This window comes from Parambassis ranga, chromosome 13 (genome assembly GCF_900634625.1).
Source record: "Parambassis ranga chromosome 13, fParRan2.1, whole genome shotgun sequence".
NCBI lineage: Eukaryota > Metazoa > Chordata > Actinopteri > Ambassidae > Parambassis > Parambassis ranga.
Window position 1 is genome coordinate 16809858 of NC_041033.1, and position 18691 is coordinate 16828548.

The following is an 18691-nucleotide window of genomic DNA, read 5'->3' on the forward strand; positions in this document are numbered from 1 at the left end:
GAACTTTAAAACACATCACTCCTCATGGGAAAATTTACCATATGTCTTTGTTAAGTGTGCCCCACTTTCTCCCCCTTCCCTGACACCACCCCCCACCCCCTACCCCTACCACCATCCCCTCACCCCTACCACCACCCAAGATAGGAACTCTTTGTACCAGCCACTTTACCAAAGGAACTCTGTGCACCAGTCACTTTTTACCCTGTCATGTCACACCAGTCTCATATAAGCTGCTATAACTTAATCTATTCCTGGACTGTTACATTATGCCAACTGCACTGACTTGCACCATTGCATCTTTTGCACTCTCATACCAGTCTCAATAAGCTGTTATAAGTTAAACCATTCCTGTTTATATTATGCCAACTGCACTGACTTGCACTATACATCTTTTGCACTCTGACTGCATTGTGCCTTCATTATGTGCCTTGTATTTTGTGTGTGCCTCATTGTAGGTACATTTTTTACACTTTATATTTATCTTTAGTTTTTAGTTACATGTTATATGTTGCGGAGTGAAGAGTAACGCAATTTCGATTCTCTGTATGTTCAGCACATATAGCAGAGTTGACAATAAAGCTGACTTGACTTGACTTAAAAGAAAATGATTCAGTTATCACTCAGTGATCTTTCGATATGATGATTCTTTCTCCACACTCTACCTGTCTTTTCTTCACATCCACCACAGCCCCTCTCAAAACTGTCCAACATAATTAATGTCATATGTCTGTTATCACTGGCACCTGCTGTTTTTGCTGCTGCTCTCCCAACCTTAAGACATCCTATGTACTTTACTGGTGGACTGACAGGAGCATCCCAGAACAGAGTGCTGCAGCAGATATAAATGATTGCAGATGTAAACAGAGTCTTTCTTTAACTAAATGTGCACCAATATTCTGTTTGTCTTGTCAGATGATGGATCAAGATTTCAGTATTCAATATAACAATATAATCCTATTACAGAAAATGTGATGTGCAGCCAGACTAAAAACATGATATTAAAACAATAAGACTGTAGAGACACCATCCACACAGCACCTCTGACAGGCAATAAAAATGTCATAAAAAGCTATGAGGCAAAGAAAAACACTAAATCTATTAAATAGTGATTAAAAAAGTATGAAAAACACAATTATATTAAGAGCTTGGGAACGTGTGATATAACATCTTTGTTTTTAGTCACCGTTTGTGGGGGGGTGACTAAGTCAACACTAAGGCACACTTCTTAGCAATTGTCTTTGCTACCATGGTGACCAGTCCATCTCCAAAGAGGAGGCTTAACCTGCACTCAATCAAATGAAGAAGGTGGCATAGATTCAACCTCTCCTGCAATTTTCTTGTGGGGTCAGCCTCTCCTAGACTCTCATGTATGGCCCTTTTGACATTTTGTAGGAACCCCGCATGAACACATAATGCTTTTCATGCTGAAAGCAATGGCAGAACTGTAAATACAAAAGCATCTAATCACTGAGAAGAATTGGCCCTCACAACAGCTAAAGCGCTTCCAGTCCGTGTTCAGAGTGGCAGTATTAAATGGATATGGGCTTCCCAAAGACCTGCTTATTAGAAATTTCTTTTAACTGGTCTTGACTTGGACCAGCAGTCCTACTTGACAGCCCTGTCCAGCCTGTTCTTAATGGCATTTCATATGATAAAAGATATGCTTACCTACCGATATGTCTTCTCTTCTCATCATAGCTCTCCTACTTCTATTTTTTGGACATTATCTCTCAGTACAAAAACATTGATAAATGAGGAGTAGACGGACAAAGACAGACAGAGAGACAGACAGACAAGATCTCCTTTTGACTGTCTTTAGCTCCGTTTCCTACATTGTTGTGTGATGTCCTGTGGGTTCAAGTCCCCCCCCTCCATCTGCATCCTTCTCTCTCTCTCTCTCTCTCTCTCTTCTATGCCTGACTCTATCATAAATCCAGCAATACACGTTTCTGCACACACACGCACATCTACACACAACAATCAATACAAGCCTGCTTGGCACTGCCAAAGCCCAAAATGACTATAGATTTCCTGTCGACTCTGCCACTAAATTATGCAAACCTTTGGTTTATGTTCTGGTACTTTTTTTGGTGTTTCTACTCCAGAAACAGGATGGGGTTTTCCTCCCAGGCATAAATGGTCAGAAAAGACAAGACGTGATCAAATAGCTTTTGACAGCACTGTCACGTTTTAAGTAGGTACACAATAATTGCAAAATGTGTGCTGCTACATTATTTGAAATCAATACAGCATATTAAGATCATTGTAAAATGTTCTGCTGAAGTCAGGAATTTGTTTAAGTGGTGAATAATGTGCACCGGATATCAGTGTTCTGTTTCGCAAGCACACACACATCTGTCACACAGAGGCTTAATCAATGATTAAAAAACGATGATGAGAAGGAGAAGAATTAAATCCCTAACAGATTCTATCCATAATGTTCAGGGTGGGGTTAAGTCTTTGTGATTTATTAATGTTATGTTAACACTGACATATTGGAAAACACATACAAATGAGAGAAAAGTGCTCACACTCTGACACTGCTGTCAACGAATTGAACTTTAAGCCTGTATACTTAATTCCATCAGATTCCCAGCAGGCCAAAGGTGTGTGTGTGTGCTTTTGTTATGTCATATTTACCACACAGTTGACCAAGGCATGTCAGTAAAAGTGTAGAGTGTAACATTATTGTGCATTCCTTGTATAACATAACAGTATTTAAACTATGTAAACATTTTTAAACGATATATTGAGATTTGTTTGTAATATAATACAAATGAAGCCAGCCAGTGAACACTATCACTGTTTTATCTGTGCATGTAAACTAAACTGAAAACTGAATGAGGAAATGTGTTTTTATTTCTCCTTTATTTGTATCTGTGTGTGTATGTGTGTGTGTGAGGTGGAGCTAATAGTTTGTCTGGCCAGGCCTGTGACAGTGACAGGGCCATCAGTAACTCAAAGGGGAAATTGAAATGATCAGCTCGTTCAGTCTCCCAGCAACTCCATTACCCAGAATCAAACACACACACACACAGATCTCTTCTCCTCATTTGTACCTGGCTTATCTCTCCATCATTGTCACCACCTCAGTTTTTTTCTCTCTTTCAGTACAAAACTTTCCTGTCTATATCTCACTTACTTGAAGTTATTTTTGTGTCTGTGTCCTCTTTCATTATTTCTGTTGCGTCTGTTTTTTTCATCCTCTCCGTTTGCTCATCTCGAAATTCCCAAATGGCACTTTTTTCCTGTGTGACTGGATGCATGTGTGTTTGTGTTTGTGTGTGATGCCTTGTAAGGAAAGCATTAAGGGGGATTTGGAATGGCTGAGGTGACACCGACTCTCAAAGCAAAAGAAAGTTCACTGTGTCTGAAATGATGCTTTACTCTTTTCATCTGAAAGAAATTGAGAGGAAAAGACAAAGAGACAGAAACAAGATGAAAAAAAGGCTCCTTGAAGCAATCATTGATCACTAGTCAAAGTCCTTGATTCTGTCTAATGAGCTGCTTGTTCCTTCTGGGAGGCTGAGAAATGAGAAAAACAACACTGTCTGCCACTGAAATCAGGCAAACAGCCAGGAAAGATATTATGATGCTGCTGTGATTCAACAGCAACTTCATGTTTAGTCACAAATTCAGACACTATTTCACCATGTACACAATACTGTATATGTAGTCAGTTGCACTTCAAAGGGACAGTTTTCTGAGGCTTGTTCATAGTTTGCACATGGAAATAGTATAACTCCTCATGAATATTAAACACCAAGTAACCACTGAGGTACAGGCATTTGTCTTTGTAGTGTGGGAGTGTGTAATAGATGCAGTATATTTCTTTATGTGGCTTTCTTTATAGGCCGATCTGCCATCATCCATGGCTCATTATACTGTAATGGATCAATCTAACAAGAAGTCAAATAAAAAGGAGGATTTTTTTGCAGATTTGACAGTAAACACACACACACTCACACAAACACACACTCACAATGATGAGCCTGGTAGATGCTTAGTGCCCTGATGTGACCCTCTTGGCTCATCAGGAAGAACTGTTCCACTTAAACTTTGTTGCTCCTTTGTAATTGAATTAGTCTGCTCAATTATGTAGAGGCAGGCCTGTCCTCATTAAGCAGCACTATAAAAACACAAGGATGGAGCCAAGGGGAGGAGAGCAGCTGGCGAGGAGTGGAGTACTGAAGTAGAAGTCGTTTTAGTATAAGTGTAAAGTTTTAGTGCTTTAATCTGCCACACCTGTATAGCATAGCTGTGCCACGGTTACATGAATGATGCCCTTCTCTTTCTTCTTTTTTTTGGCCTCTCTCTCTCTCTCTCTCCCTCTCTGTGTGTGTGTGTTCTACCTATAAAAAGCTGAGATTGCACATCTGAGTTCTTCTGCACCACTTGCCAACCTTCAGAAGAAAAGAGAGCCAGAATGCTGCCATAACACTTGCTGCAGGGGTCCTTGAGCTCAGCACGATCATTGCACATCTGCCACTCATTTTTATGTACAGATACACATAGCAGGGATCCCCTCTCATCACCTGTATCTGCATCAATGAGTTTTTTTTTCTAGGTTGTTGACTCTGTGTTTGTCCCCTCTTCTCTCTCTCTCTCTCTCTCTCTGTCTCACAGGAGCAGCTGAAGAGCCTCCAGAGTGGCTATAAGCATGTTAATGATGGAGGTTTCCAGCTGCAGAGGTGGGTTTGCTGATTTACACACACAAAAACAAAAGTGCAATGCTATTGTGCTACCACAAAGGCCTGTTTTCTACAGATGGGACTAAGGCTGTTTAATTACGGATAACACAGATTGGTCCTGTATAGTGTGCGTCCTATGACTGTCCTCTACCCTCCTTCTCTACTCCTCAGTAATCATCTGACTATGGACTTGGACAACAACATAAATATCAACCTGCCACCCATTGAGAACAAAGTGTTAATGTAAGTAAAAAAAAAAAACTTTTTCTTCTTGCTGTATCAAAACTTTAATCATGATTGATGTTGTCACTGCATTCTATAGAATCCAGCGGGCTTGGCGTGACTTCCTGCAGAGACAGGAAGTGGAGAAAAGGAGCCCCTCCCCACCCTCCCTGTCCTCCTCTGACAAGATGAGCATGTCAATCAGCATGATGACCCTGTCAGATGGCAGCACCCCAGTAAGTCAAACAGATCCTCCATTACATTTTTGGAGCTTTTCTGACAACATGAGTGACAGTGTTTGCAGAGGGTGGCTCTGAGATTGTTTGGGATTATGTTTGGACACTTGGCACAGCAGATGGATAATGCACACATGTCTGGTTCATAGTTTTGTGTGTGTGTGTCAATAAGGCTTTGTATGTGCAGACTTGTTTATATGCATATCAGGTTTTCTGCATTCATTGGTGATAACAGGTGGCCTTCCTTTGTTTGAAGTCATTCTGTCATATTGTCAGAGAATCATTGCACTTTTGCTTCAGTGTTTCCTTTAAAGCCTGTGTGTGGGCTCTAGTGTTGTGTTTTACCTCATTTAGCATTCTGCATTGTGCTTTGGGCATCATTTTAGTTTGGCACCCACTTCCAGGGAGAGCAGCCAGAGTTCTAAATCACTGTGGTTACTTTGCAACACCTTCTGCAAAAAATTTAGATTTTTGGTTAGTAAAGTAAAGTAGCTATAACAGCACCTCTAGTGGGGGCCTTATTGATTGGACTTGAGGTTTTATATCTTCAATTACTTCTGTTATAGCCTCCAATTGATTCACTGCCTTTCGTTTGCTGCTGCATTAAGGGGTGTGTTTGATTATGTGCTGCAATGTGAAGCAGTGCACAAAGTCCCTTTCACGTCCAGAAGGGGGCAGTGTCTCTCAGTGAATGTGTTTACTATGCAAACTCACAAGCAGTCTCCTTTAAAGAGTAAATATACCAGGATACAAGGCCTGACATAGACACACACACTCTCATACTGCAAAGAGCACACTGAGAATTGAATTCAGTGGCACAGTCATTCTTATTCAGCACATCTTCCTGCCTTCCATTTAACCAGACCACAGTAAATCCCCAGGATTTTCTCTGCCACGTCTGTTGCGGTCATTATAATTCTATACTGACGTCGTCTGCAGCCTCTTGGCTGAATAGCAAGTGTGTGTACACTTCTCGGCTCATCTCTGAGCCTGAAGTCAACAGGCAGGTTAAATCTCAGAGACAGCAAAGAGAGTTCTGTGTGTTAGCACACTTAGGTGGTACTTGTCCGTTCAATCGCTACAGAAAAAAGCTTTTGCGCTCAAGAAGACTGTTTGATTTGGATTCTTGTGGATAAAAAAGAAGGTCAGATGGGTTATGAGTGAATAGAATTCAGAGTGGTGAGCAGCAGCTGGAATATATACACGCTGTCTTCAGAGCTGTCAGGTAACACACGCAGACATGTGTGCAGCTGCTGGTGGAAGGAGGTGGATAAAGTCATCAGCCATTGTTTTGACACACACACACACACAACATAGGCTGTGTTTTTGGTCCTTTGGGATGGCAGGGAAATGCTTAGCTCAGTGACTTAGACCTGCTGACAAGGGCAGATGATCATCACTGAGAGAAAGAGAGCGAGTGTGTGTGTACATTAAGACCCTAAGGTCAAGGGAGACAGGGGAGAAAGGAAGATGAAAAACAGACGTTGGTTTACCAGTTATAAATGTGCTGATACTGTAGATCCGCTGTCCTCTGTTAGAGAGAGGCATGCCCGGTTTCACTCTGTCTTCTTGTTTTCTTATCTGACTGATTGCAACAGTCCAACCATATCTGCTTTATGATCTCTCTCACTTCACACGTTCTCTGTTTCTCTTTCTCTCTTTCTTTATTCGTCCACACCCTCTCTCTCTCTCTGACGGCTCCACCTTGTTTGAATTTCTAACAGTTTCATTTCTGTTGACCCAGCAATACATTTTCATCGCTATACATTCATGGATGCACACACACACACACACACACTCACACACACAAGGAATGGAGTCATATTTTCTTGAGACACAGTGACGTGGAAGCCATCCCTAAAGTGATTGAATTTCTAACCTTTATGACTATAACATCAGTCTTTGACAAAACCTTGCTGCATGACACTGCAGTGTGTGTGTGTGTGTGAGAGAGAGAGAGAGAGAGAGAGAGTGTGTGTTTTTTCCAGCCTTAACAGAGATGAGCGTACTGTTCTTAGGAGAATAGACGTGCATGACATGCAACTCTTTACGGTGTAAATGATCGCTTCACAGTGTAACTCAGCTCACTCATTGCCATGGCAATCCTGCAAAATAGAGCAGCCCTGATATCTCTTTTTATGATGGAACCTGTTCTGCTCTATAGCAACACCACAGAGAAGGCAGGAATTATAGGTTTCATTAAAGCGGAACCTAACAAAACTCTGGCTTTTATGTCCAGATATGAATCAGCTGTCTACATTTTATTGCTTCATAATACTGTACCAGGTCAACATGACCAACCAACAAGTACACACACACACAGAGTGAGGACATACACACAGAGACCATTGCAGCTTCAATTTTAGACTGTCTACATGATAGATGTCTTTTTATATCCAGGCATCAATCAATACTGTTTGGGGACCGGCTGGATTTTTTTTTTCTTTCTAGTGGGATTGGCACTAAATTACTTGTGAAATCAGGCTGAAAACAAACATCTACTGAAGCAGATCTCAAATCTACAAGGGAGGTATGAAAAAACATCTGATGTGTCTTAATTTTGGACTTTTAGGACATAGAGTACGGTAGGTCTGAGCCTTTCGGTCTGGGAGCTGTCTTTTGCTTGGTGCTGATCTATGCTGCAGTGGCTGTGATTTGACACTAGAGGGAGTTCCTGTATCACTTGTGGCTCTTTTTTCCCCCCTTATCTCAGGGGAGTGATTGGAGCACATGTTGACATTTTTAGGAACACAATAACCTCAAGATGTCAGACACAATATCAGTGGTTACTGTGTGCATTTGAATATATAAATTTGAGCTTACAATTGTGCAAAATCCAACATCACTGCTTGGTTTTACATGATGATTATGCAGAGGAAGCATCGACTTGCACAAAATAGACATGTGTTCCCCTTGAATATAAATATGTGTGTATTGACTGGTGAAGGACACAGAGGGGCAAATTAGTCCATCTGGCCTGCTAAGGTGCAGTGAGACTGTGCTGAGCAGAGCAGCACCACCTTCCCTGTCTGCCAGCTGTCATGCCGTCTCTGCCCCCTCCATCAGCGCTCTCTTAACATTTCCCTCCTCCTTATTTTTTTCCCTGTCATGTCAGAGTTTATTTTTGCCTTTCTTTTTTCATATTTAACATCTTCCCCCTTTTTTGCCATCTCCCTCTTCATGGTGCTTCCCTGCATGTTTCTCAGTCTCTGTTTCAGTCTCTGTCTCTTTATCACTTGCTCACCCACCTACTGTTCTCTTGGCTTTATCAGGTCAGGCAGCTGCAGCAGCAGCAGCTGTGGAAGCCTGGTAGGAGAGATAAAAGAGGTTAGGCAAAGTTGAGAGAACTTTCGTGGAGTTACTGTATGTCTATACCTTATGTACAGAACAGGTACATAAAGAGACACAGAGATATGAGACTTTCAGCAATATTTCACTACATATTTAGGTCTTTGAGGTTAACCTCTGGGTCTGCTTGAAGTCGTCCTGAAATAACCCACTGCCATCTCTGTAACTGGCTTAAATTCATCATTACACAAAGCTTTAGAACTTCAGCAGATTACTGAGCCAGCAGGCTGCACAGATTGCGCCCCATGTCAAAGCATTTAACCCCTCGCATTCGTCTCACTCATCTAATCCAGTGCAGGGTACAAAATGTTGCACTGTCACCGAGCTCGCATAATTTTAATCCTTGCAGTCTTTTTTACTCACGGCTCAAGCCAACGTTTCATTACTATAGAAGGAAAAAAGGTCAGCTGTTGTATTATCAGAGCACAATGGTTATTACACTTAGGCCTGAGCATTGTTATATTGTATCAATGGCTGCGCCTGAGGGCCAGGGAAGCCCACATTTACTGTGCATTACCTGCATGGTGCACTGGTATAGGATTTCACTCTCTGAAGTCTCTGTATTGTTGAGCTCAACTCACAATGTCACATTTAGACACATTTTACGGGCTGTCAGTGTGTAGGACTCACAACATTACAAAACAATAAGAAACAGCCCTTATGACATCATAAAGGGACTTACATTAAAGGGTAAAAATGGGTATGGCATGGGACTGGTAATGTCATTTGCCTCAAAGGGCTCCACGTTTTAAAATATGAGCCTTTTATATTTCAGAAAGGGAAAAGTCATCACAAACATCTCATAGTTAACACTCCATTAAGGCAGTTCCACTGCAGATCATTATTATTACAGCAGTTTTAAAAATGCATAAGAAGTCAACATCCCATTTTCAGGCATGACCCATAGTGTTGAAATATATATACAATGCAGCATTCACTGAAGCAGCAAGCAATAACCAGTGCTTTAGTTAGGCTTCAGTGCTCTGCAGATGGTTGGTGCAGAGGATGTATTCACTATAAACCCACAGTTTCCCTTGCAGGAGTACGTGCCTTGCAATGTACTTAACCTTGTTTCAGGAACCACAGAATTATTCTTAATCATCACACTGCCAGCAAAGTCAGCAGTCTGTTGTGTGCTGTCACCCTTCCAAATGTCGCCTTTTCCCAATAGCCTTCCCCACTTCCCCCCCTCTACGGTGGACCAGAACATCCCTGTGATGATTTATGGTAATTATGCAAATGAAACATAAGGCTTTGGAAATTAATGCTAACCCCCGGCAGGCTCCTCATCGCTGAAAGATGGGTGTAACTGGAGCCAATGCTTTTACAATCCTGTTACTGTAATACCAGGGACAATGAAAGAAAAAAAAATCCTAGTTCAGGAGATTAGGATTGCTTTGAATTACTTTATTGAAACCTCATGGAGGTAGTTCACATGTTTAATCATTTTTTTCATTATTTCTCATTCATGAAGTGCATAGTAATTAAAAATGCTTCCTACACAGACGTTTCTTTCTCTTCAGGACTGATGCTAGAACTGTTGGCTGCAAATTTCATTGACATAATCCTTCTTGTCATAATCTCTCATCCAGATAAGCTGTATTGTATGCAGGTGTGGGTGTGCTGGGTGTGCAGTGTGCATGAGGTGGGTCGGGCGGAGTGACAGTCCTGACAGGATGTGAGAAGACTGCAGTGACACACCAGCCAAGGTATTGATTGACAGAATCATTAGTGACCCTGCGGCACTCCATCACTACCTTATGTGTGTGAGGCAGTCACACTGTGGACCTGGAAGCTACAGAATATACATCCAATGACAACACTGCACCACTGATTAGGTTCCTCTCTATGTGCCTCAGCTCTAGATTTCCTAAATTTTTCAGCCACCCTGCAGACATGTGAAGGACATTTGTATGAATCTTATAATTATGTATTAGGGATATGGAACCTTCTGTGTAATAAACCCTGATGGGGGGCAGCGAGGTCTGACTCTCTGCTAATCACCTGCCAGCAGCATGTCAAGTCGAACATGGGCCCTTTCACACCAGGGACGCTTCATGTCATACACTCTCTGAAGTGTGTAATACATATTATGGTCACGTGACATTCTGGACATGATGTGTGTAAAATGCATGCTGTCTTAATTAGTCAAGCCCGGGAGCATGAAGTGCAGAATGTACATGAATGGTGCATGAAGCAACTTTTTATCTGTATTATTTGGCTTTGTGTGCCTATCTAGATGTTTGCAGGCTGCTTGTTTACTAAAGCTTCAGAGTGACGTCATGTTGCATTTGTATTATCTAGTAGAATCCACAGGAGGTCACTGTTCTGCTATGGCTGGGACGTAGTACACAAACAGCAGGGAGGAGTCCAGGCCCAATAAAACTGCATCTATTCTCCACCTGGTTATTTATCTCCATCTATTGGATATCAATTACTTTATTGCTGTGGATTTAAAAGCGTGTTTTTTGAAACTTGATCCAAATTGTTGTAACTGCAGGCACTCTTGATGTTTCTGTGTAGAGGGCACTCAGAGTTTGTTAACACCCCCTTCTCTTACTGTCTGATAATGCAGCGTCAAGGGCCTCTTCTTTTAAGATAATATCCCATTATCACCGTAATTAAAAATGGAGGTGAGCTGCTGTATTTTTTATTTTATTTTTTTTTTATCCCGCTGGCTTATCTTCTCCCTCCCTCCTTTTCTCCTACAGCCCTTTTAATTTCACGACACTTGAATTAAATATTAAAGTGTTTCAGGATGACGTCAGACTTGTGAACGAGCTGCTGGGTTTTTCCAGCCTACCTTCTATTTATAAATATCCTCCTTCCCTTTTTTTTCAGGATGTTATTTTGCTTCACTGGCATAGAGTCAGTACATTTGCCAGTATACACAGCAATGACAACAATGATGGTAATAATGAAATGTGCATTGTAGTGGACGATCCTGGCTTAAGACAGTAAGATTTAACTCCCAGCATTCTGTTCCAGTGGCTGCAGAAACACACAATACCTCTCAATGATTTTTTTGTAATATATATATTTATATATATCAAAATTATGCAGTTCCTCAAACTGCCACTTGAGGGTGGTTTCAAAAGCAAGTTAGTCCTAACAGTCCCTTCTGTTAGTTTTACAGCAGAAACATAAGCAGTTTTGATCGCTTGATAGATATCAATAGATATATTTCCCATTCATGACATGTGAGATGAATGTTACACTGTTTGAACGATAAGGTTCAAATCTTGCATAATTAACGGTGTGTACACTTTAAATTATAGGTAGCTGCTTTACAGCATGCTATGCGTCTGCTTTAGCTCCAACAGCATGGCTTAGTTCTGCTCATGTTCTACCTCTTCAGCAATAATTGGTTCAGCTGGGTCTTACTGTAAGTGGCATGTCACATAGCCAATGATATTCATTTTTTGATATTTTAGACATAAATGTAGGTACTCCCATGAATATATCTGAACCTTTCTCTGCAAAGTAAGAGGGATGTTCTGCACTTGACAAAGGAAAAAAAATGTCCTAAAATCTACTGTGATCAATAATAAACATTTTACTGTTGAAGTGTTTTCAGGTGAAAATCTAAACTAGGCTATTGTACAAGAAGCAAAATGTTTCTTCGCTCTACTTTCACTCCAAGAATGCTTTTGAGTCTTCTCTGATCCCACAACCACCACATTATCTCATCGATCTGTACTTGTGCAATAACACCGACATAATTGATCATTAATGTCTGATTGGGGACAGTGGTGATATGCAGAGAAACACACTGATACAATTACTTATCATCTTAGCTCTGGAATCTATTGATTGGGGCTTTGTAGCAGTAATCAAGGACAGATTAGCTGCTAAGTGTCACTTTATTCTGAAGAAAGTATCAACGTGAGGTCGCTCCACAGTTAAGTGGATCTTTCACATGATGGACACAGGACTGAATTTGCCGGTGAAAAGCTGATAGGCTGAACTACACTGCAGGTTTTTCTACATTCAGTTTCATTATGCCTAAATACTGTGGCTGGGATGCTTTAGGGTTTATGAATATCAGAGGGTTATTCAGGGGATTCCCTCACATTTGGCATAAATGTATACTTAGCCTCATCAATGGACTCACTATGGCTGTTAAATGTCACTGTGACCTCACATAACTTGTTTTTGGCTAATAATTCATAAATGCATACACTACGCAAAATGTCACACAGTGTCCAAAGAGTGAAATGGTAACATTTTGTACCTGAATCTGAAACTGTAGAAAGAGCAGGCTTTTGACTAGGAACAGTGAGCAATTTTAGAGGCTGTAAGGTAGTCGGCAATCACACTCTTGGTAAGAACACCATCTACTGTGCACCATTTTTTGATATGAATTGAATATCCCATTTTTTCTGTACACCATGTATTTCAATTTAGAATAAAATAGCCCATCACATCAGCTTCTCCCTGTTTATAGAACCTAACAACAAAAACCCTGCTGTAGCTCATTAAGAGTGTATTTGTGTTGTCATTGAAGTAACTCTTAAAACTCTTACCTGAGCTGAGATACTTATAAAAAAAACTGCCTCATGTTCCTGTGCTGAAGTGCTATGTTGCTATGTTTTATTAATAAGTGAATCATTAGTGTGCATACTTCCAGCCTCACACATAAAACCAAGAACATCGACACACCCAGTCACATACAGTAGAAGGCAATGAGAAAGTACATCACCATTCATTTGTCTGGGACATGATTTTGCACCTGAAGAGTTGTTAGATGTGTGTGTGGGTGGCAGTGGGTGCAAAGGTACAGCCTGCAGCACTGTTCATATCCAGCCTCATTTACCAGATTCCACTCCCCGGTTATCAGCAGGATCATTATCCTCTCTCCTCCCTGCCCCGGCTGCCACACTTCTACTGGGACTCAAGGTGGCACACAAAAATATCTACGCATACATCTCACACCCGCCTGGAAGGAATGCTTATTATTCTGCACTCTTTTATTTTTTTTTTTGCACATGTGAACCACAAAACCCAAAAATAGTGAGGGTGAAATGTATTTTCTGCCACAGTATTCCTGACAAAATGAGGTTAGTGTGGCTGTTTGTGCGTGCGCATGTGCCTTCAGTCCTGACATCGGTGGTTTGTAAGCCACAGCTGAAGCTTGTGTAGAGATCCGGCCACAGGCTGAGTTTATTAGAATTCAATTATGTATATGGAAGGACATATTTGTCTATGTATATGCAGCTGGAAATACATACATAATACATAATAATTATTATTAAAAGAAGGGAAATTAACATTTCACTGCTACTCTCTGGTTTCTCCTTCATGAAGAACTTCTTTCACTGAATGCAGCTTTTTCCTGTTTCTTGTCAAAGTGTCAGCGCTCTCTCCACTCTGCAATTTTCTCCTGCCTAGTCTGAACTTTTATTTCTGAGAGGTTCTCTCTACTGTATGTTGTTATTCAACTTGAACAATCCCACTGCTTATTCAGCCCTGTGAGATCCCACTAATAGTCACAGTGGCTGCTGAGGCGTGGAACGGTAGGTTACACTAAACCGACTCTGGAAATATATAAAAGACAGCACACATGCCAGACGTGCATTGTTGTGTATGTGTCTGCATGTATTTGGGTGCGTATGTGTGCTCCTTCAAATGTGACCATCTAAGCTGTGATTTTTATTAAAATACTGAACATGCAGTCTGTTTGAGAAGGAGAGAGAGGAGAGAGGAATGGGATTTTGTTTCTCGGTTTATTGGTTTGGCATTTAGAGACTGGAGAAATCCTGGGGAGAAGAAGGGAGGGAAATGTATTGAACAGAAGGGAGATAAAAAAGAGGGAGAAAAGGCCTATTCTCCTTCCCAATGAGTGGTCTGGTCTCCAGAGGGAAGTAAACTGATTTGTGATTAATGAAAAGATGGGAGAAGTAGCTTCTTTCTTTCTTTTTTCTTTCCTTCTCCCCTGTTTCCTGTTCTCTCACTAAGCTAACTCTCTCACCCAGAAAATCCATCTCAGTAATGATGTCTGAGCGTAAGGAATGATTAGGGAGCAGATAGAGAGAGAAATCAGCCAATAAAATGAAGACCAAAAAAAAAAATCTACAGTCTTCCATGGAGATAACGTGTTATCGTGAGGTAAACACCTGACCTCATGCAGAAGTTTTATACTTCTCCTCTTCAACTTTCTCTTTGCAAGTATACACACAAGTGAAGGGAAAGATGTGATAGTGTGTATGGAGCTTCTTCACGCCTCATTAGTCCAGTAAATTGATATCAGCCGTGCTCCTTATCGTCACCTCTGCCACCCCATCATGCAGCGCACTTCCCTGCACTGCACTGATATTACAGGGCATCACTTTGTCTCCAGTAAAATGCAGAGAAATCAGGGGGAGTAAAGGGATATAGATGACAGAGAAGAAAAGTTCTCAAAAGGAATAAGTAGGAGAGTGTGCTGGAGAAAAGAAGGTTAAAAAGTGAAATGTGTACAGATGGAACAGGGGCGAGTAAAAGTATCATAATGAGACACCTGGAAGATCAGAAAGCAGCGGTGCAACATTGCGCCTGACTGTCACAGGGGAGACTTCACACACACCGTGGTACAACTCATCACTCACATGACATTTCTCAGCGAAGGCAAACAGTTTTTTTTTTTTTTTTTTTTAAGCATGTCAGGAGCGGGGGACAGTAGGATGAAGGCGGCAGCATGTCTCCTGACTGCTTTTACGCATAATGTCATGAGCAGGTGAAATGAGGTGTCACGCAGGGGTGAGGCGGTGACATAAAGGTCACACAAAGGCAGGTCAAACAGAAGGAAACTGAGAAATTATGCAGGATAACTGTGGAATAAAAAAAAAAACGATAGAGGTTTAAAGATAATCATTAATGTTCCAGTCAATTAACAGTAAGAGCACGGCACAGAGAACAACCTTAATGTCCTTCTGCTCTTCCACTAGCTGCTCCGCGGCTTCTTGTTCCAGTCCGTCATGGCCGGAGGACCTCAAAGGGTAGACATGTATGAAAAATTCCATAGTGGCTGCTTTAATCATCTAAATTGGCTCTTCTCTGTAAGAATTTTCAGGAGCCAGTCTACCAGACATTATATACAACTAATTTGTGGAAGAAAATTGAGTTTTGAAGGAAGTTCTGGCTGAATTGGAAATGTTGTTAATTGAAAAATGTGGCAAGTCTCATCATACTTTGTAAGATTATTAGTTTAAAAACCTCCTTTTTAACACACAGTATGTTTCATCAAGAGATAATTTGACAGAAACCACAATCTTCTCCTGACTTTAATTGCTTTTACCCGCCTACTCTCTAGTCAGAATTCACCACCATGCCAGTGAGTTTTACTCTCAGTGTCGTCAATTATTCTTCTTATTTCAGTAAACCATGTCTAACAAGCCTCCAGCTCTAAAAACTAGCTTTTCTCTATGCTTTTACTACGGCCCATGTTACTGCAGCTGATGTTTCTAGCACTCATCCAGTTTCACAATTGTTCCCGTCCCTTGAGGAAAACTCAGAGATACCTGAACTCTTCCACTTTGGGAAAATGCTGCCTCTTCACATATTTAGTCGACCATCATCAGTTTTCAGCAGCTGAGTAATAGAAAATGCCGGCAGGACTTATTGTAGTCGGCTGTTGTATTAGACTGCGTAAGCTGTGTGAGTTATTGTATTGTGGTTCAGTTTTTGTCAGAACTGTGTCAACTAGATGTTTTTTTTAAAGTTTATTAAATATTCTAGTTGTGTATTTAATATTATAGTACATGTTGCCACACAGGCAGACAGTGTATCCTCTGTGTATACTGAATGAAATCACACATACTGTCCCAGAGAATATAATGTCTGCACATTCGCATCAACTGTCGAAGGAAACGATGCATTCAGGATTCACAGAGCAAACAGAGAGAGCCTGACAGCTTTGATATGACACAGCTCGCACAGCGCTCCTCCGTCTCAAAATCAGTTATTCACCGAGTTCACGAACTCTGAGCAAACTAGAAAGAGCGAGATGTGTGTGTGTGTGTGTGAGAGAGAGAGAGAGAGCGAACGCATGGAAATAAAGACTTTCCAAGAACTGTTTCATTCCTGAACAACTTTTCAGTGGCTTCCCACTCCTGTAGGGAGAACAGAGGTTTTGCTGAGAAGAGGGATCACATGGCTTTGTAGTAAGCAGAACTCACCTGAGACTGTAGCAGAGGTAGAAAGTTCAGGTAGCTAGTTTAGAGGTTGTGAAGTTTTCCAGTCTAGTTATTAGTTGCACTGTCTAAACAATATCCTGCCAAACATCATCTGTTCTATATTAATGTTATTCACTCATCATCTGTCTTCTCACCAGCTGTTTTGCTCTTCAGTGTGGATAAATATTTCATTTGATGATTTCCATTTGCACTAGGCAGCTCTGTCTCCCTACTACAAAGGCTAGCAGTCACTTTGTCACTGTAAATGTATTCCAATCACATGACATCAGTGACAATATATACACTTCTATACCGTCATCTCTTATTTGCATATGTTTTGATGAGTCTTTTACAAATTCAATGTGCTCTTACAAGTATTATTTGAATGGAAGGATGCTCTCTGTATGCACAATGGAGCACAGAATTTCTTATTCCACACAACTGAGTCGGGTTTCCTGCACAGATACATCTGGGTCAGTGAATGGATGCAACATGCAACAGCCGCCATACAAATGTGTTGCATATGAGTTGATGTAATGTATCACTGCAATCAGGGATATAACAAGAGACTGGTGGGAGAGACATGTACACACCAAGAATTTGAAATTATTATTTATTTATATTTTTTAATTTGTCTATCAGGGACGATGCAGGGAGCATACTGAACAGTACAGCTGGTGTTTTGCACATAGAGTATATAGCATTTAGCTAATTAAACAGCTTCTTAAAAACAACTCCAGTCCCTGGTTGGGCTTTTACAAGATTTTAACAAGATACAGTAAAATCAATATAAATTGAAAATATACAATATAAACTAATGTATGTTCCATATGTTGCTACCCTTTATGGAGAATGCTGATTGTCTGAATGTGGTTTTGCGGTGGGATATTTTACAGTTTGTATTGACACTGTCCTGTCTTTGGATGAATGTGCTCAGTGGCTCTGGTGCTGATTTATTATTACATTTGTATATTAATTCTAGAAAGCAAAGGTCAATGAAGCTTTCAAAACTCAGAAGATTATAGTGGTTTTTTTTTTCAAAATGTTACAGTGGTGCCAGCAAATCATATTTTCTTCCATAATCTTCAGAGCTTTTTTTGTATAATGAAGCAATGTGTTTTTGTGTGTGTGTGGTGAGGTATGTAATTTCAGATTCACATAGGACACCTCAAATGTTGCCTCTTCTCAGTCTACATACACTCAATCAAATCAGGCGCTTGCTTTTATTGTAAGATAGAGCGTATTTCTTCCAGCTGTTTGAATGGATAATGAAATGCATGGCAATATTCCTGCCTACATGCAGCTGTTCTTTGTGATCCGTCACAATTCTGACAGCCAATAATCAGTGCAAATCAGTTTTCTGATGCAGCTTCCTTTTTATATTCCTTTATGCAAAGCTGTGTGTTTGGACCATTGCATCTGTACTTCACACTCTTGGTGTGTGTCCCACCCTGCAATATAAACCCTAAGCAGGAGACATAGCACGCTACTAAAATCTGAATAATATCAGCAATTCCCAGTTTTGAACATCATCATATTTGGAATAACTGTGCAATTTGTTTGCATGCTCACTGACATGAGACCCTTGGAGGACAGCATCATTTATACGCTCACAGTTTTTGTATTAACGCTCGCTCTGTCTTACAGTTTGTGTCTCGGACTTGAGAAGCAAAATACAGTTTGAGAAAGGGAGATTAAAAGTGTGTCAGAGAAAGCAAACTTTATTATTTCAAGGCAAGTGAGCACATAGTTCATATTACTTCTCTAAGCCCTGTATGTGTGCGCACAGACAGTCGCTGTTACTTTTGTGAATGCTTGTATGCCTGAATGTGCCGTTAAATAAAACCCACTGGACCGTGGTGCCATATGTCTGGCCTCAACGCAGCCACTGTCTCTGAGTTATGTGCTAAGATTAGCTAATTCGCCTCGCTCAGAAACCCTCTTTGTTCTCTGTTCTGTCTCTGTAGTGAGGAGGAGTTGCTTACAGTTATGACTTTTGGACAATGAGAAGAGCATGTAATACATGACGGTGCCTTAAAAA

At 40.8% G+C, this 18691-nt stretch overlaps 1 protein-coding gene across 2 annotated transcripts in view; it reads left to right on the forward strand.

Annotated features, from left to right (window-relative positions):
* The window catches only part of schip1 (schwannomin interacting protein 1), a 178089-nt gene that overhangs the window by 55554 nt on the left and 103844 nt on the right, over positions 1-18691 (forward strand). For both annotated transcript variants that reach the window (XM_028419634.1, XM_028419635.1), the window contains exons 6-8: positions 4627-4691; positions 4863-4934; positions 5014-5149. In XM_028419634.1, coding sequence (XP_028275435.1) covers positions 4627-4691; positions 4863-4934; positions 5014-5149 — 273 coding nt within the window. The remainder of the gene's footprint in view (positions 1-4626; positions 4692-4862; positions 4935-5013; positions 5150-18691) is intronic.